Below are 23,295 nucleotides of genomic sequence, written 5' to 3'. Positions count from 1 at the left end.
TTACAACTCTGCCCCTCTAATGCAGGAGTCCCAGATTCAACCCCTGGTCAGGGAACTAGATCCCATGCCACAACTAAAGAGCCCATGTGCTGCAACTCAGATCTAGCAAAGCCAAATAAATAAATATTTTTTAAAAAATGCTAGCAAACAGAATCCAGCAGCATATGATTATACACCATGATTACATGGTTACACACCATGACCAAGTGGAACTTACTCCTGTAATGCAAGGATATTTCAACATATGAATACTGATCAATATACACACCACATTAATGGAATAAAGGGGAAAAAACATACATATGATCATCTCAACTGATCCAAAAAAGAGCAACTGACAAAATTCAGTATTCTTTCATAATGGAAAAAAAACCACTCAACAAACTAGAAGTTTATCAATACTTTAACATAATAAAAGATATATTTGAAAAACCCACTCAATGGTAAAAGACTGAAAGCTTCTCCTTTGAGAATGAGAACAAGGATGCCCACTTTTGCCACTGTATTCAACTTAGTACTTGAAGTTGTAGCCAGAGCAAATAGGCAAGAACAAGCTTAAAGGTACCCAAACTGGAAAGGAAGAAGTAAACTGATCTCTATCTGCAGATAACAGTTTTTTGTTTTTGCCACACCACACAGTTGGTGGGATTTTAGTTCCCCAACCAGGGATTGAACCTGCGCCCTTATCTGTGAAAGCTCAGAGTCCTAGCCCCTGGACGACCAGGACACTCCCCACAGATAACATTATCTTATACTAGAAAATCCTAAGAATCCTCCTGCAAAAACACTTGTTAGAACTAGTAAATTAATTCAGCCAAGTTGCAGGATGTAAAGACAACACACAAAAATAAGTTGCATTTCTATGTACCAATAATGAGCAATATAAAAAATTACAAAAACAAATCTAAGCATAAAGTACTTAGGAATTAACTTAACCAAGGAGGTGAAAGACATACAGTGAAAACTACAAAAAGCTACTGAAAGACAACATAAATAAATGAAAAACACATGCCATGTTCATGGATTGGAAGACAACATTATTAAAATGTCAGTACTACCCAAAGTGACCTGCAGTTTCAATGCAAAAGACAGAAATAGAAATAGAAAACTCCATCATAGAATTCATACAGAATCTCAAGGAACCCAGAATAGTCAAAGCAATCCTATAAAAGAACAAAACTGGAAAACTCATATTTCCTGATTTCAAAACTTAATACAAAGCTACAATAATAAAGTAGTGTGTAAAAAAACAATTTATAGACCAGCATAAAAACAGACTTAGAGACCAATGCAATAGAGAGCCAGAAATAAACCCTTGTATATATTGTCAAATGATTTCTGACAAGCATGGCAAGACCATTCAATGGGAAAATGACGATCTTTTCAACAAACGGTGCCAGGAAAACCAAATATTTACATGCAAAGAATGAAGCTGAACCCTTACCAAATACCACATGTAAAAATTAACTCTAAATAAATCAAGGACCTAAATATAAGATCTAAAACAGTAAAACTTTTAAAAGAAACCATAGGACAAAAGCTTCATAACACTGGATTGGGCAATGATTTCTTGTATACGACCCTAAAGGCACAGGCAACAGAAGAAAAAAAAAAAACTGGACTTCGTAAAAATTTAAAAATTTGGATACAAAATACAGTTATCAGTGGAGTAAAAAGGCAACCCACAGAACAGGAGAAAATATTTGCAAATCATGTATCTCATAAGGCATTATATATAGAGAATCTCTAAAACTCAACAACAAAAAAATGAGTAACCCAATTAAATAATAGGCAAAGGACTTGAACAGATACTTCTTCAAAGACATACAGATGGCTGCTAATAAGTACATGAAAAGATGCTCAACATCAGTGATTAGGGAAATGCAAAACTGCAGTGAGATACCACCTCACATGCACTAGGTTGGCTACTATCAAAAAAAAAAAAGAAATAGGGAACGAAATAGCCACCCAAGACCAGGAAGCCCAGAGAGTCCCATACAAGACAAACCCAAGGAGAAACACAACAAGACACATGTTAATCAAACTAACAACAATTAAACACAAAGAACAAATATTAAAAGCAGAAAGGGAAAAGCAACAGTAACATACCAGGGGATCCCCATAAGGCTACCAGCTGATCTTTAAACAAACTATTGGTAAAGAATCCACCTGCAATGCAAGAGATCCTGGTTCAATTCCTGGGTCAGGAAGATCCCCTGGAGAAGGGATAGGCTACCCACTCCAGTATTCCTGGCTTTCCCTTGTGATTCAGCTGGTAAAAAATCTGCATTCACTGCAGGAGACCTGGGTTCAATCTCTGGATTGGGACAATTCCTTGGACAAAGGAAAGTTTACCTACTCCAGTATTCTGGCCTGAAGAATTCCATGGACTGTATAGTCCATGGGGTCACAAAGAGCTGGACATGACTGAGTGATTTTCACTTTCATACAGGCCAGAACAGAATAGCAGGATATACTTAAAGTGATAAAAAGCAAAAACCTACAACTGAGATTAGTCTATCCATCCAGTAAGAATCTCATTCAAAGGAGAAATCAAAAGCTTTACAGATAAGCAAAAGCTAAGAGAATTCAGCACCACCAAACCAGCCCTTCAACAAATGCTAAAGGAACTTCTCTAGACAAGAAACACAGAAAAGGCCTATAAAAACAAATCCAAAACAATAAGTAAATGGTAACAGGATCATACTCATCAATAGTCACCCTGAATGTAAATGAGCTAAATGCTCCACCCAAAAGACACAGATGGGCTGAATGTATACCAAAACAAGACCCCTATATACACTGTCTACTAGAGATCCACCTCAAACCTAGGGACATGAACAAACTGAAAGTGAGGGACTGGAAAAAGATATTCCATGCAAACAGAGACCAAAAGAAAGAGGTAATAGCAATGCTCATATCAGACAAAATGGACTTTAAAATAAAGAACGTTAGAAGGGACAAAGAAGGACACTACATAATGATCAGGGGATTAATTCAAGAAGACATAATGATTATAAACACATATGCACTCAACACAGGAGCACCTCAATACATAAGGCAAATGCTAACAAATAGTAACACAATAATAGTGGGGGATTTTAATATCCCACTCACACCAATGAAAAGATCATCCAGACAAAAAATTAATAAGTAAACACAGGTTTTAAATGATACATTGTACCCATTGGACCTAAATGATATCTACAGCGCATTTCATCCAAAAACAATAGATTTCACTATTTTCCCAAGTGCATGTGGAACATTCTCCAGGACAGACCACATTCTGGGCCTCAAATCAAGCCTTGGTAAATTTATTTAAAATTGAAATCATTTCAAGCATCTTTTCTGATCATAACACTGTAAGATTAGATATCAACTATCAGTTCAGTTCAGTTCATTTAAGTCGCTCAGCCGTGTCCAACTCTTTGCGACCCCCTGAATCGCAGCATGCCAGGCCTCCCTGTCCATCACCAACTCCCAGAGTTCACTCAGACTCATGTCCATCGAGTCTGTGATGCCATCCAGATATCAACTATAGGAAACGCTACAAAACACAAACACATGGTTGCTAAACAATACGCTTCTGAATAACCATGAGATAACTAAAGAAATCAAAAAGGAAATCAAAATATGCCTAAAAACAAATGACAATGAAACCATGACAACTCAAAATCTATGGGATGCCGTAAAAGCAGCGTGAAGAGGGAAGTTTACAGCAATATAAGTCTACCTCAAGAAACAAGAGACATCAAACACACAACCTAAACTTACACCTAAAGCAACTAGAAAAAGAACAACAACAAAAAACCAACCCAAAGTTAGTAAAGGAAAGAAATCATAAAGATCAGAGAAGAAATAAGTGCAAAAGAAATGAAAGACTATAGCAAAGCTGGTCCTTTAAGCAGATAAAATTGACAAACCGTTAACCAGACTCATCAAGAAAAAAAGGGATTAAAAATCAAAACTCATATCAATAAAATCAGAAATGAAAAAGGAGAAGTTACAACAGACAACACAGAAATACAAAGGATCCTAAGAGACTACTATGAGCAACTATATGCCAATAAATGGACAACGTGGAAGTAATAGACAAATTCTTAGAAAAGTAGAACCTTCCAAACCTGAACCAGGAAGAAATAAAACACGGACAGATCAATCACAAGCATGGAACTCAAAACTGAAATAAAAAATCTCCAACAAACAAAAGCCCAAGGCCAGATGGCTTCATAGGTGAATTCTACCAAAAGTTTAGAGAAGAGCTAACACTTATCCTGCTCAAACTCTTCCAGAAAAATGCAGAGGAAGGAAAACTCCCAAATTCATTCTGTAAGGCCACCATCACCCTGACACCAAAACCAGACAAAGATGTCACAAGAAAAGAAAATTACAGGCCAAAATCACTGATGAACATGGATGCAGAAGTCCTCAACAAAATTCTAGTGAACAGAATACAATAATACTCTTAAAAGATCATACATCATGAATAAGTTAGCTTTATCCCAGGGATGCAAATATTCTTCAATATGCAAATAAATGTGATATACCATATTAACAAATTGAAAGACAAAAATCATATGATCATTTCAATAGATGCAGAGAAAGACTGACAAAATTCAACACCAGAAGGAAGATAACTCAACATAATAAAGCCCATATACAACAAACCCACAGCAAATATCCCCAATGGTGAAAAACTGAAAGCATTTCTTCTAAAATCAGGAACAAGACAAGGATACCCACTTTCACTACTATTATTCAACATAGTTTTGGAAGTCCTAGCCACAGCAATCAGAGAAGAAAAATAAAAGGAATCCAGATTGGAAAAAAAGAAGTAAAACTCCCACTGTTTACAGATGACATGATTCTCTACATAGAAAACCCTAAAGATGCCATCAGAAAACTATTCGAGCTAATCAATGAATATAGTAAAGTCACAGGATATAAAATTAATATGTAGAAATCCCTGGAATCCCAATATATTAATAATGAAAAATTAGAAAGAGAAATCAAGGAAACAATCCCACTCACCATTGCAATAAAAAGAATAAAATACTTAGGAATAAATTTACCTAAAGAGACAAAAGATCTGTATGCATAAAACTATAAGACACTGATGAAAGAAATCAAAGATGACAAAAAAGATGGAGAGATATACAATGTTCTTAGATTGAAAGAATCGATATAGTGTAAGTGACTATATGACCCAAAGCAATCTATAGATTCAATGCAATCCCTATCAAACTACCAATGGTATTTTTCACAGAACTAGAACAAATAATTTCACAATTTGTGTGGAAACACAAGCAACCCTGAACAGCCAAAGTAAACTTGAGAAAGAAGAATGGAACTGCAGGAATCAACCTTCCTGACTTTATATATACTACAAAGCTACAGTCATCAAGACAGTATGGTACTGGCACAAAAACAGAAATACAGACCAATGGAACAAGATATAAAGCCTGGAGATAAATCCATGCCCCAGTGGGCCTTATCTTTGACAAAGGAGGCAAAAATATACAATGGAGACAAAAATATACAATGGAGAAAACAGTCTCTTCAACAAGTGGTTCTGGGAAAACTGGTCAACTACATTACTAATAAAATGAAATTAGAACACTTCCTAACTCCATACACAAAAATAAACTCAAAATAGATCAAAGACCTAAATGTAAGACCAGAAACTATAAAAATCTTAGAGGAAAACATAGGCAGAGCACACTCTAACATAAATCACAGCAAGATCCTCTATGACCCACCTCCTAGAGGAAATGAAATAAAAACAAACATAAACAATTGGGACCGAATTAAAATTTAAAATTTTGCACAACAAAGGAAATTATAAGCAAGGTGAAAAGACAACACACCCTCAGAATGGGAGAAAATAACAGCAAACTTAATGACTGACAAAGATTTAATCTCCAAAATATACAAGTAGCTCATGCAGCTCAATACCAGAAAAACAAACCACCCAATCAAAAAGTAGGCAGAAGACCTAAACAGACATTTCTCCAAAGAAGACATAAAGATGACTAATAAATACATGAAACATGCTCAACACTGCTCATCATTAGAGGAATGCAAATTAAAATTATAATGAGGTATCACCTCTCACTGGTCAGAATGGCCATCAAAACACCTACAAACAATAAATGCTGTTTGATGTGGAGAAAATGGAACCCTCTTATACTCCTGGTGGGAATACAAATTGATATAACCACTTGGAGAACAGTACGGAGATTCCTTTAAAAACCAGGAAAACACTAACATATGACCCAGCAATCCCATTACTGGGCATTTACACTACTACTACGACGACGACGACGACGTCACTTCAGTCGTGACCGACTCTGTGTGACCCCATAGACGGCAGCCCACCAGGCTCCCCCGTCCCTGGGATTCTCCAGGCAAGAACACTGGAGTGGGTTGCCATTTCCTTCTCCAGTGCATGAAAGCGAAAAGTGAAAGTGAAGTCGCTCAGTCGTGTCCGACTGTAGCGACCCCATGGACTGCAGCCTACCAGGCTCCTCCGTCCACGGGATTTTCCAGGCAAGAATACTGGAGTGGGGCGCCATTGCCTTCTCCGAAGGAAACCATAACTAAAAAGGACACATGTACCCCCGTGTCACTGCAGCACCGTTTACAATAGCTAGGACATGGGCGTGACACTGAAAGATGACATGGATATACACAGAAAGATAGGACACTGAAAGATGAACTCCCCAGGTTGGTAGGTGCCCAATATGCTATTGGAGATCAGTGAGAAATAGCCCCAGAGAGAACGAAGACACAGAGCCAAAGCAAAACAACACCCAGTTGTGGATGGGACTGGTGATGGAAGTTAAGTCTGATGCTGTAAAGAACAATACTGCATGGGAACCTGGAATATTAGGTGCATGAATCAAGGCAAATTGGAAGTGGTCAAACAGGAGATGGCAAGAGTCAATGCTGGCATTTTAGGAATCAGTGAACTAAAATGGACTGGAATGGGTGAATTTAACTCAGATGACCATTATATCTACTACTGTGGGCAAGAATCCCTTAGAAGAAACGGAGTAGCCATCATAGTCAAAAAAGAGTCCAAAATGCAGTACTTGGGTGCAACTTCAAAAACAACAGAATGATCCCCGTTTGTTTCCAAGGCAAACTATTCAATATCACAATAATCCAAGTCTATTCCCCGAAAAGTAATGCTGAAGAAGCTGAACGGTTCTATGAAGACCTACAAGAACTCTAGTTCAATTGAGTTCAGTTGCTCAGTTGTGTCCGACTCTTTGCAACCCCATGAACTGCAGCACGCAAGGCCTCCCTGTCCATCACCAACTCCCGGAGTTCACCCAGACTCATGTCCATCGAGTCAGTGATGTCATCCAGCCATCTCATCCTCTGTCGTCCCCTTCTCCTCCTGCCCACAATCCCTCCCAGCATCAGAGTCTTTTCCAATGAGTCAACTCTTCGCATGAGGTGGCCAAAGTACTGGAGTTTCAGCTTTAACATCATTCCTTCCAAAGAAATCCCAGGGCTGATCTCCTTCAGGATGGACTGGTTGGATCTCCTTGCAGTCCAAAGGACTCTCAAGAGTCTTCTCCAACACCACAGTTCAAAAGCATCAATTCTTCGGTGCTCAGCCTTCTTCACAGTCCATACATGACCTCACATCCATACATGACCACAGGACCATAGCCTTGACTAGATGAACCTTTGTTGGCAAAGTAATGTATCTGCTTTTGAACATGCTATCTAGGTTAGTCATAACTTTCCTTCCAAGGAGTAAGCGTCTTTTAATTTCTAGAACTAACACCAAAAAAAAGATGTCCTTTGCATCATAGGGGACTGGAATGCAAAAGTAGGAAGTCAAGAGATACCAGGAGTAACAAGGCAAATTTGGCCTTGGGAATCCAAAAAGAAGCAGGGCAAAGGCTAATAGAGTTCTGCCAAGAGAACACACTGGTCATAGCAAACACCCTCTTCCAACAACACAAGAGACGACTCTACACATGGACATCACCAGATGGTCAATACTGACATCAGACTGATTATATTCTTTGCAGCCAAAGGTGGAGAAACTCTATACAGTCAGAAAAACAAGACAAGGAGCTGAGTGTGGCTCAGACCATGAACCCCTTATTGCCAAGTTCAGACTTAAATTGAAGAAAGTAGGGAAAACCACTAGGCCATTCAGGTATGACCTAAATCAAATCCCTTACAATTATACAGTGGAAGTGACAAATAGATTCAAGGGATTAGATCTAATAGACAGAGTGCCTTAAGAACTATGGATGGAGGTTTGTGACATTGTACAGGAGGCACTGATCAAGACCATCCCCAAGAAAAAGAAATACAAAAAGGCAAAATGGTTGTCTGAGGAGGTCTTACAAATAGCTGAGAAAAGAAGAGAAGTGAAAGACAAAGGAGAAAAGGAAAGATATACCCATCTGAATGCAAAGTTCCAAGGAACAGCAAGGAGAGATAAGAAAGCCTTCCTCAGTGATCAATGCAAAGAAATAGAGAAAAACAATAGAATGGAAAAGACTCTAAGAAAATTAGAGATACCAAGGGAACATTTCATGCAAAGATGGGCTCGACAGAAATGGTATGGACCTAACAGAAACAGAAGATATTAAGAAGAGGTGGCAAGAATACACAGAAGAAGTATACAAAAAAGATCTTAATGACCCAGATAACCACGATGGTGTGATCACCCACCTAGAGCCAGACATCCTGGAATGCGAAGTCAAGTGGGCCTTAGGAAGCATCATTATGATCAAAGCTAGTGGAGGTGACGGAATCACAGTTGAGTTATTTCAAATCCTAAAAGATGATGCTGTAAAAGTGCTGCCCTCAATATGCCAGCAAATTTGGAAAACTCAGCAGTGGCCACAGGACTGGAAAAGGTCAGTTTTCATCCCAATCCCAAAGAAAGGCAATGTCAAAGAATGCTCAAACTACTGCACAATTGCACTCATCTCACATGCTAGCAAAGTAATGCTCAAAATTCTCCAAGCCAGGCTTCAACAGTACGTGAACCGTGAACTTCCAGATGTTCAAGCTGGTTTTAGAAAAGGCAGAGGAACATTGCCAACATCTGTTGGATCATCAAAAAGGCAAGAAAGATCCAGAAAAACATCTACTTTATTGACTATGCCAAAACCTTTGACTGTGTGGATCACAACATACTGTGGAAATATGAGAATACCAGACCACCTGACATGCCTCCTGAGAAATCTTATGCAGGTCAAGAAACAACAGTTAAAACCGGACATCAAACAACGGACTGGTTCCAAGTCAGGCAAGGAGTATGTCAAAGCTGTTTCTTGTCCACCCTGCTTATTTAACTTACATGCAGAGTATATCATGCGAAATGCTGGGCTGGATGAAGCACCAGCTGGAATCAAGATTTCCGGGAGAAATATCAATAACCTCAGATATGCAGATGACACCACCCTTATGACAGAAAGTGAAGAAGAACTAAAGAGCCTCTTGAAACTGAAAAAGGAGAGTGAAAATGTTGGCTTAAAACTCAACATTCAAAAAACTAAGATCATGGCATCTGGTTCCATCACTTAATGGCAAATAGATGGGGAAACAATCCAAACAGTGAGAGACTATTTTGGGGGGCTCCAAAATCACTGCAGATGGTGACTGCAGCCATGAAATTAAAAGACGCTTGCTCCCTGGAAGAAAAGCTATGACCAACTTAGACAACATATTAAAAAGCAGAGACATTACTTTGCCGACAAAGGTCCATCTAGTCTAAACTATGATTTTTCCAGTAGTCATGTATGGATGTAAGAGTTGGACTATAAAGAAAGCTGAGTGCTGAAGAATTGATGCTTTTGTACTGTGGTATTGGAGAAGACTCTGGTTGAGTCCCTTGGATTGCAAGATCAAACCAGTCAATCCTAAAGGAAATCAATCCTGAATATTCATTGGAAGGACTGATGCTGAAGCTGAAACTCCAATACTTTGGCCACCTGATGCAAAGAGCTGACTCACTGGAAAAGACCCTGATGCTGGGTAAGATTGAAGGCGGGAGGAGAAGGGGACAACAAAGGATGAGATGGTTGGATGGCATCACTGACTCAGTGGACATAAGTTTGAGCAAGCTCTGGGATTTGGGGATGGACAGGGAAGCTTGGTGTGCTGCAATCCATAGCGTTGCAAAGAGTCAGACATGACCGAACAACTAAACTGAACTGGACGTGGAAGCAACCCATATGTCCATAGACAGATGAATGGATAAGGAAACTGGTACCTATACACAATGGAATATTCCTCAGCTATAAAAAGGAATGCATTTGAGTCAGTTCTAATGAGATGAATAAACACAGAGCCTATTATACAGAATGAAGTAAATAAGAAAGACAAATATTGTATATTAACAAGTTAGTACCAATGATCCTATGTGCAGGGCATCTGAGGAGACACAGACATAAAGAACAGACTTTTGGACACAGTACGGGAAGGAGAGGGTGGGATGATTTGAGAGAATAGCCTTGAAACATATACATTTCCATATGTAAAACAGATAGCCAGTGGGAGTCTGATATTTGACGCAGGGAACCCAAAGCCAGTGCTCTGTGAAAACCTAGATGCACGGGGTGGAAGGTAGGAGGGAGAGGCTATCAAAAGGGAGGGGACATGTGTACCCATGGCCAATTCATACTGATATATGGCAAAAACCATCACAGTATTGTAAAGTAATTGTGCTTAGTCGCTCAGCCGTGTTCGACTCTTTGAGACCCCATGGACTGTAGCCCGTCAGACCCCTCTGTTCATGGGGATTCTCCAGGCAAGAATATTGGAGTGGGTTGCCATTTCCTTCTCCAATTGTAAAGTAATTATCCTCCAATTAAACATAAATAAATACATACATAATTATGTGGCAAATAAGGTACAATATTAATATGAATCCTAGGTGGCAGGTTCATGAATGCTATTCTCTATACTTTTCTGTTTATATGAAATTTGTGTAAACAAATAAATAATTTAAAAAAAGAAAATAACCAGTGTAGGCAATGGTCTAGAGAAACTGGAACCCTTGTGCACTGTTGGTGGGAATGTAAAATGGTGTCTTCTCAAAAATTAAAAATAGAATTACCATCTGATCCAGCAATTCCACTTCTGGGTATATACTCAAGAATGAAAGGCAGTGTCTTGAAGAGCTATTTGCACACCCTTGTTCACAGCAGCATTATTCACAACAGCTGACATGTGGAAGCAGCCCAAGTGTCCATGGACAGATGAATGCATAACAAAATATGGATACATACAATGGAATATTATTGAGCCTTAGAAATGAAGGAAGTTTCAACATATACAACAACATGGATGACCCTTGAAGGACATCATCCTAAGTGAAATAAGCCAGTCACAAAAAGGCAAACACTATATGATTCTACTTACATGACGGACTCAGAGTAGTCAAAATCAGAGACAAAAAGTAGAATGACAGTTGCTTGGGGCTGGGAAAGTGGGGGTTGGGGAGTTATTGTTTAATGACTGCAGAGCTTTGGTTTCAAAAGATGAAAAAAGCTATGCAGATGGATGGCAATAATGGTTGCATAAAAATGCAAACGCACCTAATGCCATAAACTACACATTTAAAATTGGTTAACATGGTAAATTTTGTTTTTATGTTCTTTTCACAATAAAAAATGTAAATGGATTACCATGAAATCAGCTGTAACTTAAAAAAAGAGGGTTTGGGGGCTTCCCTGGTGGTCCAGTGGTTGACAGGCCACCTTGCAATGCACGGACACCAGTTAAATCCCTGGTCCAGGAGGATCCCACATGCCATGAGGGATACTATAATAAACGTGTGTGCCAAATACTGAGCCCACACTCTAGAGCCTGAAAGCCACAACTACTGATTCCATTCTCCATAACTACTCAAGCCTGAGTGCTCTAGAGCCTGTGCTCTGCAACAAGAGAAGCCACTGCAATGAGAAGCTAGCATACCGCAACTGGAGTAGCTCCCACTCTCTGCAACTACAGAAATCCCACATGAAGCAACAAACACCCAGCACAGCCAAAAATAAATAAAAGTATTTTAAAAAGTGTTTTGCGAAAAAGAAGTCAGAAAGCAGGATGTTTCATACTATAGAATACTAAAAATCAGCACATACTCCACATATCTTGGTTTTAAAATAGTGAACATACAAACTTTATCAATTCCCTTATAACTTTACATACAAACATTGGTATTATAAAGAAAGACATTTGGAAAAATAGTTTCTCTTTCATGTTAAAATTGCTTAAGTTAGTCCCTAAAATCACAGGCTTTCACAGTAACAAGCTAGCAGCTTATCCACAACTATTAAGAACTAGAGAAAAGGTTGTTTTGACCCAAAGGATATGAAACAAATTAGTGTTAAAAATTTTTAAATAACTGAAGTCTTCTTATATCAATATTGTCCTAATGGACTGAACAGAGAAGCCAGGAGATGGGTTTTTTCATAGGCTACAAGAATCCTTACCTGGAAGATCACCCTTTGAGATGGTATCTGTATCCAAATTGTAGGTGTCCTGTAGACGCAACAGAGCTTTGGCTGCCCCAACCTGATCTTCATCATTAGGGAAGTACTGTCTCTGAATGGTTAGGTTAGAGATAAAACCTTAAAATAGAGGAGCAAAAAAAGATTTAGACACAAGTTTGAAATGTACAATGTAGGGAATATAGTTGATAACTATGTAATATATTTGTACCGTGATGACATTTCATACCTGGACTTCTCATGGTGATCATTTTGAAATACACAGAAATATAGGATCAATATGTTGTATAACAGGAACTAACATAGTATTGTAGGTCAGTTATATTTCAAAAACAAACTCATGATCTCAAAAAGAGATCAGGTTTGTGGTTATCAGAGGCAGGTGGTAGGGGTATAAGGGATTTGGAGGAAGGCAGGCAAAAGGCACAAAGATTCAGGTATAAGATAAATAAGTACAGAGGATGTAATGTACAACACGATAAATATAATTAACATCTACATAAAAAAGAGTACATCCTAAGAGTTCTCATTACAAGGAAAAACATTTTTTCTAGTTTTTAAATTTTGTAACTACATGGGATGATGAATGTTCACTAACTATGATAATCATTCCCCAATGTGTGTAAGTAAAATCATTGTACCGTACACTTTAAACTTCTACAGTACCATATGTCAATTATATCTCAATATAATTGGAAGAAAAAAGACTCTAGACCCTCACAGACTTTTAATTTCTAACACAAGTCTTATAAAGATTTTTTTAATCTATATTATTATAATTTTCCACTATATCATGTGTAACAAGAAAAAATTAAATACACTGAATGAGACTTGATACACCTCTAATTTGTTATATCTTCCCAAACCATTTTTAATGTTGCTTATGTAATCTGAGGTCACTGCATAAATTATATCTATCTGAATAGGTTTTAGTTACACAGTACAGCCTCTGCTAAGCTTGCAGCTTGAAAAGCAAACAGATTTAAATACTTGAAAACCAAATTCACTGGCAACAAATTATATTTTCAGATAAAATGTATGCTTTTAAAGTTCTATTTTCTTCTTCCTTGTGCCACATATCACATAGGTGTGTAAATATATAAAGTTTGGTGGAATTCTTTAAGGAGAAGGAAGAAATAATTACTTATTTCAGAGTATTGGGTAAGCTCATTTATTAAAATATATTTAGATCTATTTAATTATCAAATATAGTGTTCATCAATCAAGGTTTGCTCTACATAAATCCTAATATTAATTTTTAAATGTTTTACATAAAATATAGCAAAAATCAAATTCAGAAATTACTGGTAACTATGTAACTCCTAGGGCTTCCCTGATGGCTCAGCAGGTTAAGAATTTGCCTTCAGAGGAGGAGACACAGGAGATTTGATCCCTGATCAGCAAGATCCCCTGGAGGAGGAAAATGGCAACTCCTCCAGTATTTTTGCCTAAAAAACATCCCATGGACCTACATGATGATCTTTTATTTAGTTTGTTTCACTTTTTCTATTTTATATTCAGTGCTCCCATTTCACTTAGTTTATGTTTTCCAATTTCCCCATCTCTTTTTTTTTTTTGATGTTCTCAAGGCTTTATCAAGCATAGTAGTCAAGTTTTTGTATACATATATATGTATAATATATATATTTTAGAAAACTTATGAAATTTTGCCTAATTAAAAAATGTATGACATTTTGATTACACTTTTTTTTACTTACTATGAATAAAATGCTAAATTTTTAATTAAAAAATACAGACATACAACAAGCAACAAAGGTTTACTGTACAAAACAAGGAACTATAGTCAATATCTTGTAAAAATCTATAATGGACAATAATTTCAAAAATAACATATGCATATATATAAATGAATCACCTTGCTGTGTACCTGAAACACTTCAATATATATATATATATTAAGGGAATATATATATACTTCAATAAATATATATATTAAGGGAAAAATATATACTTCAATAAAATATATATATTAAGGGAAAAAATCCCATGAACAGAGGAGCCTGGCAGGCTACAGTCCAAAGGGTTGTAAAGAGTTGGACACAACTGGGCTACTAAGCACAAGTACATACATATAACTCCGAAGGAAAATGGATGCTAAATACTCCCTTAATAAATCAATACAACAGAAACAAAAAGTGATTTAAAATTTGAATAATATATGTGTCATCATTTGCAGATCAAAGTTAGGTATGAGACTTCCCTCCATGCTCATTTACTTATAATCAACTATGTACATACTCTGATCATCAAAAGGCCAGGTATTTTTATGTTAATTGAAATGTATAAATAAACAACTAGCTGAAGAGGTCTAAGTTCATATTAAGCATATTCTTTATAGTTTTAAGTCACAAAATCCACACAATTTTTACAAGCAAGTTTTACAGAGAACTGTAATGTTTTTTATGCCTCAAAAAAAAAATCTCCTAGAAGTTGCTTAAAATCCTCTCCAATAAGAGAAAATGCTTATCTACTATGGCATTATGGGGTACTACCACAGATTAAAATACCAAAGTCTTGAGGCTTATCTTATTTTAAAAACACTTAGGTCATACAGGTTGTTACTTGAGGTTTTTTTTTAATAATAAATAAACATGTGTATATGTATATATGTATACAAACGCATATATATGAATATATATGACCTTAAAAATATTCTCATGGTGTTATATAAGAGAGCAAATGATCATAGGTATTTCCTTCTCATGTCAAAATATTTATAAGTGCTTGCCTTAATTTTTCTTAGCACGGTTTTCCTGTCCTATGCATAATAGCTTAGTTTACTGCTCACAAACACTTGAAAGCACCCTTGGAGTACTTCACCTACACAGCTGGCTCAGTTCTTTTCTTTTTTTGCCATCTTCAATCATTCAACAAATAAATACTATGTACTAAGCATAATAATACCTTTACTTCCTTAAACTTCAGACTTAGTTTTCTGTATATGTTACTTAAATATCTCAAACATCTCATTACTCCAACTATAATTTTACTATTTCATTGAGAAGGACATTCATTATTACTGTTTGGAGTCTCACTTTTTAAATTTATAGTTTATGTTAAACAAAACAATCCTAAGCTTCAAAGTACTAGGAAAAACACAGCTAATGTTTTCCCTTATCAGTACCACTCCCAGTATGTTAATAATTGATTAGAAGATAAAGAACTAGCCATAAATTTTTAAAATCTGAAGGTAATCCTAAAATGCAAATGATTATCCTCAGAAATGAAGCTATATGCCAATAATTGATTCACTTTAGTGTATTTCAAAGTAAAAAGGACCAGTGTTAAGTAAATGAAGAGTAGAAATTACTTTTTTAAGAATAAAATTTTATTTTTCTTTGTTTTCAGTGTTTACTCATTTTTTTTTAAATCAAGAATTCAGGATCTAGGCTAAACTAACTCTAGTCAAATCAAACACATTTCAGCAATAATTGAGTTGAATTTATCACTTCTTTTGGCATTTCTACAGGTAGTACCCAAAATGCTTTTTTTTTTTTTGGCTCGTTAGTTTTACCATCTGACTTACCATCTGACATATCCTTAAGGACCAGATTCTCCAACTCACTCCACTCAGTGTTCAGACGTTTCATTAATTTGAATGCATTTACAGGGTGTCCAACAAATCCTTCTGGATCTTTTGTCGCTGTGCTGGTTAACCGATCTAATTTCTCTGCCCATCTAAAATGTAAGACACAAATGGAATATACATAAAGTAAATACACACTTAATGAGGAAGAACATAATTTAGTAAAGCACTCAAAAAAGATTAGAGGTTTTTGAGTTAAAACTATACCTAAAAATATTTTAAGCAAAATTATAAAGATTTTTAAAAAAGCAAGATTCTCTTACAGATAAAATCTAATTTGGAAAAATTAAAATATAAGACTTTTTTAGTTTTATGTTTCTCCCAAATGGTTACAGTAAATGTAACATATCTTAGTAAAAGTTGATTGGACCCCTCTAGTAAGAATCTCAGAGAAGGCAATGGCACCCCACTCCAGTACTGTTGCCTGGAAATTCCCACGGGCGGAAGAGCCTGGTAGGCTGCAGTCCATGGGGTCACTAAGAGTCGGACACAAATGAGCAACTTCACTTTCACTTTTCACTTTCATACACTGGAGAAGGAAATGGCAACCCACTCCAGTGTTCTTGCCTGGAGAATCCCAGGGATGGGGGAGTCTGGTGGGCTGCCATCTATGGGGTCGCAGAGTCGGACATGACTGAAGCAATTTAGCAGCAGTAGCAGCAGCAGTAAGAATCTAAAAATTTATTTCCCTACAAGTCCAAATAATTGATTATTACAAAGTACACATCATCCCAATCCAAATCCAGTTACATATTCATTTAAATCACACTTACAGAAAAATTTTGTACTCAGTACTTAGAAACTATATTTTAAAACAGAAAAACTGGGGCTTCCCTGATAGTCCAGTGGTTGAGAATCTGCCTGCCAACTCAGGGGATACAGGTTCCATCCCTACACCAGGAAGATCCTACATGTAGTGGTAACTAGGCCCATGAACAACTGCTGAAGCCCATGCACCTAGAGCCCAGGTACGCAACAAGAGAAGCCACCGCAACAAGAAGCCCGGGCACTGCAACTAGAGACAGCCTGAGCAGAGCAATGCAGACCCTGCACACCCAAGCAGAAAGAAAGAAAGAAACCTTAAAAATAAATACATAAATAAATAACCTGACTACTTAGCTACTCATTAAACAAACGCTAGGAACTCTCAGGTCAGGATTAACTATGAACCTGAGTCAATTAAAGATAAATTAGCATTTGAAGAAAAACCTATCAATTAAATAATACTATACTTACCACTGTAATCTCTAGAATGCAACCATAAAACTAAAGGCTAAATAGCAGTGGAAAATTGCTTGATTAGGGAGGATAGAAGATATTAGCAACTATTAAAAAAAAGAAAACAACTGTCAATTACCTGTATCCATTTACATTCTTATCTCAATCCATAGTCTTCCACATGAAGTCTTTAATTGGGCCTAACTTTTGTTTTCTGTGGTCCTATTTTAGCCCTTATCCAGCCTTTTAAGACTGACAGAGGGCTTTCATTTTCACTTAAAGAATGTTTTACCCAGGAAGAAAACATCCAGGTGGAGTCAGTCATAATAAGTAAAACACTTGACTTACTTTTTTATTTGTTCTAATTTGTCCTCTTCTGCCTTTATATAGTCTTTCAGGGAAGTCACCAGATCTTTTTCAGTATGAATCAAATCAGTCATCTGACCTAGAAAGAAGAAAAGAGAAGACAGTTATCAAATACCCATACATACCCACCCATACGTCAAAACAAGTTTTCTAAATAATTTAAGAATGATTGCGAATGCTTCATTTAATGAAAGGACTTAACTGGCATGAACCAGGTATCTTGGAGAGAGCATCATTTTTTTTCTTTTAAAACCAAATAAATAAAAATTAAGCCCCAAACTTTTCTAGGCATGTGGTCCAATTCTAATTTTCAAGCTACTTAATTCTGCAAGCTTGGATATCGACAAATTATTCATCTAAGAATTTATTTTTTAATTTCAAAACATTACTTTCCAAGGATCAACATTTCTTCTTCCCTACCTCCCCCCTCATCTTTTTTGGATTTTGAGACTACTGAGGATTAAATTTTTATTCAATTTGACAAAGATCACACTAACAAAAAGTTAAAACTTTTAAAGTTTAACTTTTAAACTTAAAAACTTCACAACTGAAATTCAAATATCCATATTTAGTTATTCCTAATGGGATGAGAGAAAAAAGTTGCACAATTGTGTCTCTTTGCGACCACATGGACTGTAACCCACCAGGCTTCTCTGTCCATGGGATTCTCCAGGCAAGAACACTGGAGTGGGTAGCCATTCCCTTCTCCAGGGGATCTTGCTGACTCAGGGATCAAACCCAGGTCTGCATTTCAGGCAGATTCTTTACTGTCTGAGCCACTGCTGCTGCTGTTGCTAAGTCGCTTCAGTTGTGTCCGACTCCTAGCGACCCCATGGACTGCAGCCTACTAGGCTCCTCCATCCATGGGATTTTCCAGGCAAGGGTGTGGGTTGCCGTTGCCTTCTCTGGTCTGAGCCACTAGGCAAGCCTCAATAGGATGAGAAAACTCATCATTTTACATTCCAAAATTAAGTGTCATAAATATACTTGCTTGTGTTTTATTTAGCTCCACAATCACATAAGGGTAAAACTGGTCAACAGGATGTAGGAAAACACCTCTTTTAAAACATATAAAGTATTCATATAGGAAAATAAAGACTAAGTATATATATTAAGTGATTTGCCAGGTAGACTCTATCAGAGAATTTTCTTTTGTATGCTTTACTAAGTTTTGGCAATCAGAAAAAATTAAACATTTAAATATGAAGGAAAAAAGAAAGATTTTTAGAGGGGTAGGGACTGAAGTAATGTTTCAGTCCCTGAGAATATAATGTATTTGTTTTTACCGATTTAAAAATATGAAAAAAAGGAAATTTTTAAATACAAAAACAAACACAACAAAATAATTAAGACTTACCAATAGAAGTAAAAAAGCCTGGATGGGCCAAAGACTGGGGAAGTAGAATCCCTACAACTAAAATATACCAGATCATCTTCAAAGGTTTAATTTTACAGGCTCACACACCTACAAGAGAAATATGGCCATTATTTAAAACAAAGGAAGGATAGGAAAAGTTCCTAACCTATTTTTCCTATGAATAAAATGTAAGTCAGACTTTAAGATTGCCCACAGAACACTGTTAATTCTAGCAAACTGATTTAATAACTTAGTAAGAGCTACTATCTTATTTTTCATAGAACAGTACTCACTTGATATTTCATGTTAAAAGAAAAATATACATGTTTGCTATCACCATGATAATGTATGCTTAAAAATGCTGTTTGTTTTCTCTTTAGTTACTACTACAGTTAGATCAACTGGATGGTAGTATACTTTTTCATTAAGTTTACTCTGCAATCTAGACCTAAGTCATGAATTTCCCATTAAAATATACCACTTTATTAGAGTAACTTAATTTAAATACTACCAAAATACATTCTAAAATGTTAGAATATATTTAAAGGGACAAAATGTTTCAGAGCTTTCTGATTAATTCCCTTAATTCCTAACTTGGTCCATCTTTTCCCTACAATGGCTTTAGATTTTAAAATAAGTTCAATTAAAAGTTGTAGGTTTGGAGGTGATGAATATGTTCCAAAATATACTGCGGGGACTGATGGCTGAAGAACACTGTAAAACTACTCAAAATCAACCAATCATGAACATTAAATAGGTGAATAGTGTGGTATTTAAGTTAGCGAGCTGTCGATTTAGGCTAGTAATCTCTCTCAAAGGACCCAAAGTTGAGCTTTTTCTACTGTGTTCTACGTAAAAAATCCTTAGCCCAGGACATAGCTCTAGCATTCAGGAAAAAAAAAAAAAAAAAAAACTGGCAGCAAAGCCCTTCTGTCTTTCTTTTCTGGAATGGATTCTTCATGGCAGATGCAGATTTTCAACTAACCAGCAGATTTTACCCTGCTTTCCCAAAGGCCCTGTTAGCACTCTTCTCTTGCTCCTTCTTTACCACATAAACATGGACTTTTAAGTTCTTCTTTATTACCTTACAGGAAAACAAGTTACCCCTGTAACACTGTTTACACCAATAACAGACACCCATTGCTTATTCTCACTTGTCACCCTATTCCTCTTTGTGCAGGCACCTCTGACTCTCCCCAAGAGACTTCACCGAAAGCAACAGGTTCAAGTCCACACTAGAAAACTCCCTATCATTCACACACACACACACACACACACACACACACACACCATTGTCCACACACACACACACACACACCATTGTCCACACACACACACACACCATTGTCCACAATAGAAAACTCCCAATCTCTCTCTCTCTCTCACACACACACCCCAATACACATACACACATACCATTTTCCTCCTAACTTGAATCAATAAAAATAGATCATCACAGAAACTGACATGCTGGAAGTCCTCCTAAGTTTCCTCCAGAACCACACAGTAGTGAAATACACTGTTCTCTTGGCTGCCTTACAGTGACTCTTTGGGAAGGCTTCTAGAATGTAGCAGATGCAGACACTTCCTCTCCTGGGCTCTTGCCAAAGCCCAAGGTTTTTTCAAAATCCTGGGCTGTCTGAACAGTCTAGAATTTTCTCACTGTTTAAACAGATTTCTGCCATAATTTCTTCATAAATGAATGTTATTTCCAGCAAATACAAATGCTTTTGCTGTACCAAGAGAAGGCTAACCAGAAATGTTGTCTAAACATTAGCTCTGATGAGAAAGTTTAGATCTGTCAGATAAGAAGTTATCATTTTTTTCATTGCTAAAATGTATTTTGTCACTAAAGTTTCTGTCTTCTTTTATTGTCCTTAAACCTTACAATGAATCAAGAAACACTGGCCTACAGAAATTACCAAAAAAGCTTGAAAATTTCTTTATTCTAGATGAAATAAAGAAGTCATAATAACAAAAAACAAAACAACAAAAGTTACTGGACCTCTGAAAAGAGAATTTTTAAACTTAAGATAATCTAAAGCCAAATGGAATTAAAATACACAAAATAACAGGTTTACATATTGTTTTATAAAAACTATAAACTAGGAAACTAAAGAAAACAGAGCTCATTCAAGGAACTCCTGCAAATCAATAAAAAACCCAAGACATCAGCAGAGAGGTGGGCTGAAAATGAAAGCCACTCAGTCGCATCCAACTCTTTGCGACGCCATAGACTGTAGCCCACCAGGCTCCTCTGTCCATGGAATTCTCCAGGCCAGAATACTGGAGTGGGTAGCTGTTCCCTTACCGAGAGGATCTTCCCAACCCAGGGATTGAACTCAGTTTTCCTGCATTGCAGGCGGATTCTTTACCATCTGAGCCACCAGGGAAGCCCAATGAGTGGGTTAAGAACCCAGAAAGCCACAAAAGAGGAACTACAGTTAACGAAACCCACTGAAATAAAAACTGACTCATCAGTAATCAAGGACTCAAGAAGTTGAAATAAGATAGCCAGTTTTTGCCTATTAAATGTAACAACTAAATTTAAAATACTTAATGATGATAGTGCTATATGTCAAGAAACTTAAAATGAACATATTCCTTACTTGTAAATTCAAATGAAAACGAGATTTGAAAATTAACATCAATCCTACAACATTCATTGCTGGTGGGATTGCAAAATGGTACAGTCACTTTGGAAAACAGTTTGGCAATTTCTTAAAAAATTAAATACACTCTTACCATATGATCCAGCAATCATGTTTAGTATTTACTCTAAGGAGTTGAAAATTTATGTTCACAAAAGCCTGCACATGGATATTTATAGCAACTTTATTTATAATGGGCAAAACTTGGAAGCAACCAAGATGTCCTTCAGAAGGTGAACAGATAAATTGTGATACATCTAGGCAATGGAATATTATTCAATGCTAAAAAAGAAATGAGCTATCAAGCCATTAAAAAACATGGAGGAATTAAAAATATTACTAAGTGAAAGAAGTTAATCTGAAAAGGCTATATACTGTATAATTCCAACTATATAATATTCTGGAAGAGGTGAAACTATTAAGAGAATAAAAAGATTAGTAGTTGGCAGAAGAAGAGGGGGGATGAACAAACGGAGCACAGAGGATTTTTAGGGCAGTGAAAATACTGTGTAATATCATAATGATGAATACATATCACTATACATTTGTTCATTTTCACAGAATTTACAACACTAAGAGTGAAGGGGTAATGTTAAACTATGGCCTTTGGGCAATTATGATGTGTCAATGTAGATTCATTAATTTTTAAAAATACGCCATTCTGGTGGGGGGCTACACATATTGGGAGCAAGGAGTACATGCGACATTTCCATACCATTCTCTTAATTTTGTTATGAAGCTAAAACTGCTCTAAAAAATTAAGTCTTAAAAAAAATAAACACCATACAACTCTGGTGGAATCTATACTGAAGAAGATTAAGTTTCTACTACACTCTGATAGAAAGTTAGTAATAAATACTAATCAAAACAAAGAAAAAACTTAACATTATAATATCATAATTTTACCAAAAAAATATGCAGAGGAAATTCACCAAAATGTAGTTGTCTCTGGAGAGCAGAACATTACGTGATTTTTTTCTTTCCTATTTTTCAGTATTTTCCAGATGTCAAGGGTTTGGGCATTCCTGGTGAATCACTGGTAAAGAACCCACCCGCCAATACAGGAGACACAAGTTTGATCCCTGGGTCAGGAAGATTCCTGAAGAAGGAAATGACAACCCACTCCAGTATTCTTGCCTGGGAAATCCCACAGACAGAGGAGCCTGGTGGTCCACTGTCCATGAACTCACATAAGAGTCGGACACAACTTAGCAACTAAACAACACGGGGTATATTTACTTTTATACTCAATGCTTATTTTTTTCTCATGTAATAGGTTCTTATTATTTAATTTTATTGAAGTACAGTTGTTTTGCAATGTGCAAGTCTCTGCTGTACAGCAAAGTGACTCAGGTATATACATACATTCTTTAAAATATTCTTTTCCATTATGGTTTATCACAGGATATTGAATATAGTTCCCTGTATATATAGTAGCCTGCTCCAGAGTGGGACCATGTTGTTTATGAATCCCATATATAACAGTTTACATCTGCTGATCCCAAACTCCCCGTCTTTCTCTCCCCCCACACCCTTTCCCCTCTGCAGCCACAAATTTGTTCTGTGAGTCTTTTTCTGTTTTGTAGACAGGTTTATTAG

The 23,295-nt window shown here is 36.6% G+C and overlaps 1 protein-coding gene across 10 annotated transcripts in view; it reads right to left on the bottom strand.

Annotated features, from left to right (window-relative positions):
• The window catches only part of P4HA1 (prolyl 4-hydroxylase subunit alpha 1), a 100,307-nt gene that overhangs the window by 55,569 nt on the left and 21,443 nt on the right, over window positions 1-23,295 (bottom strand). For all 10 annotated transcript variants that reach the window (XR_015156834.1, XR_015156836.1, XR_015156831.1 and 7 more), the window contains 4 exons: window positions 19,046-19,153; window positions 17,671-17,767; window positions 16,045-16,196; window positions 12,480-12,617 (listed from right to left, as the gene is read on the bottom strand). Coding sequence is in view for 4 of the 10 variants with exons in the window: in XM_086382108.1 (XP_086238234.1) it covers window positions 12,480-12,617; window positions 16,045-16,196; window positions 17,671-17,767; window positions 19,046-19,121 (463 nt within the window). In the remaining 6 variants the exon portion in view is untranslated. The remainder of the gene's footprint in view (window positions 1-12,479; window positions 12,618-16,044; window positions 16,197-17,670; window positions 17,768-19,045; window positions 19,154-23,295) is intronic.

This window comes from Bos grunniens, chromosome 28 (assembly GCF_055505025.1).
Source record: "Bos grunniens cultivar Pamir isolate PY7600 chromosome 28, Bosgru_T2T1.0, whole genome shotgun sequence".
NCBI classification, from domain to species: Eukaryota; Metazoa; Chordata; class Mammalia; order Artiodactyla; family Bovidae; genus Bos; species Bos grunniens.
This window is presented reverse-complemented; position numbering and strand designations above follow the sequence as displayed.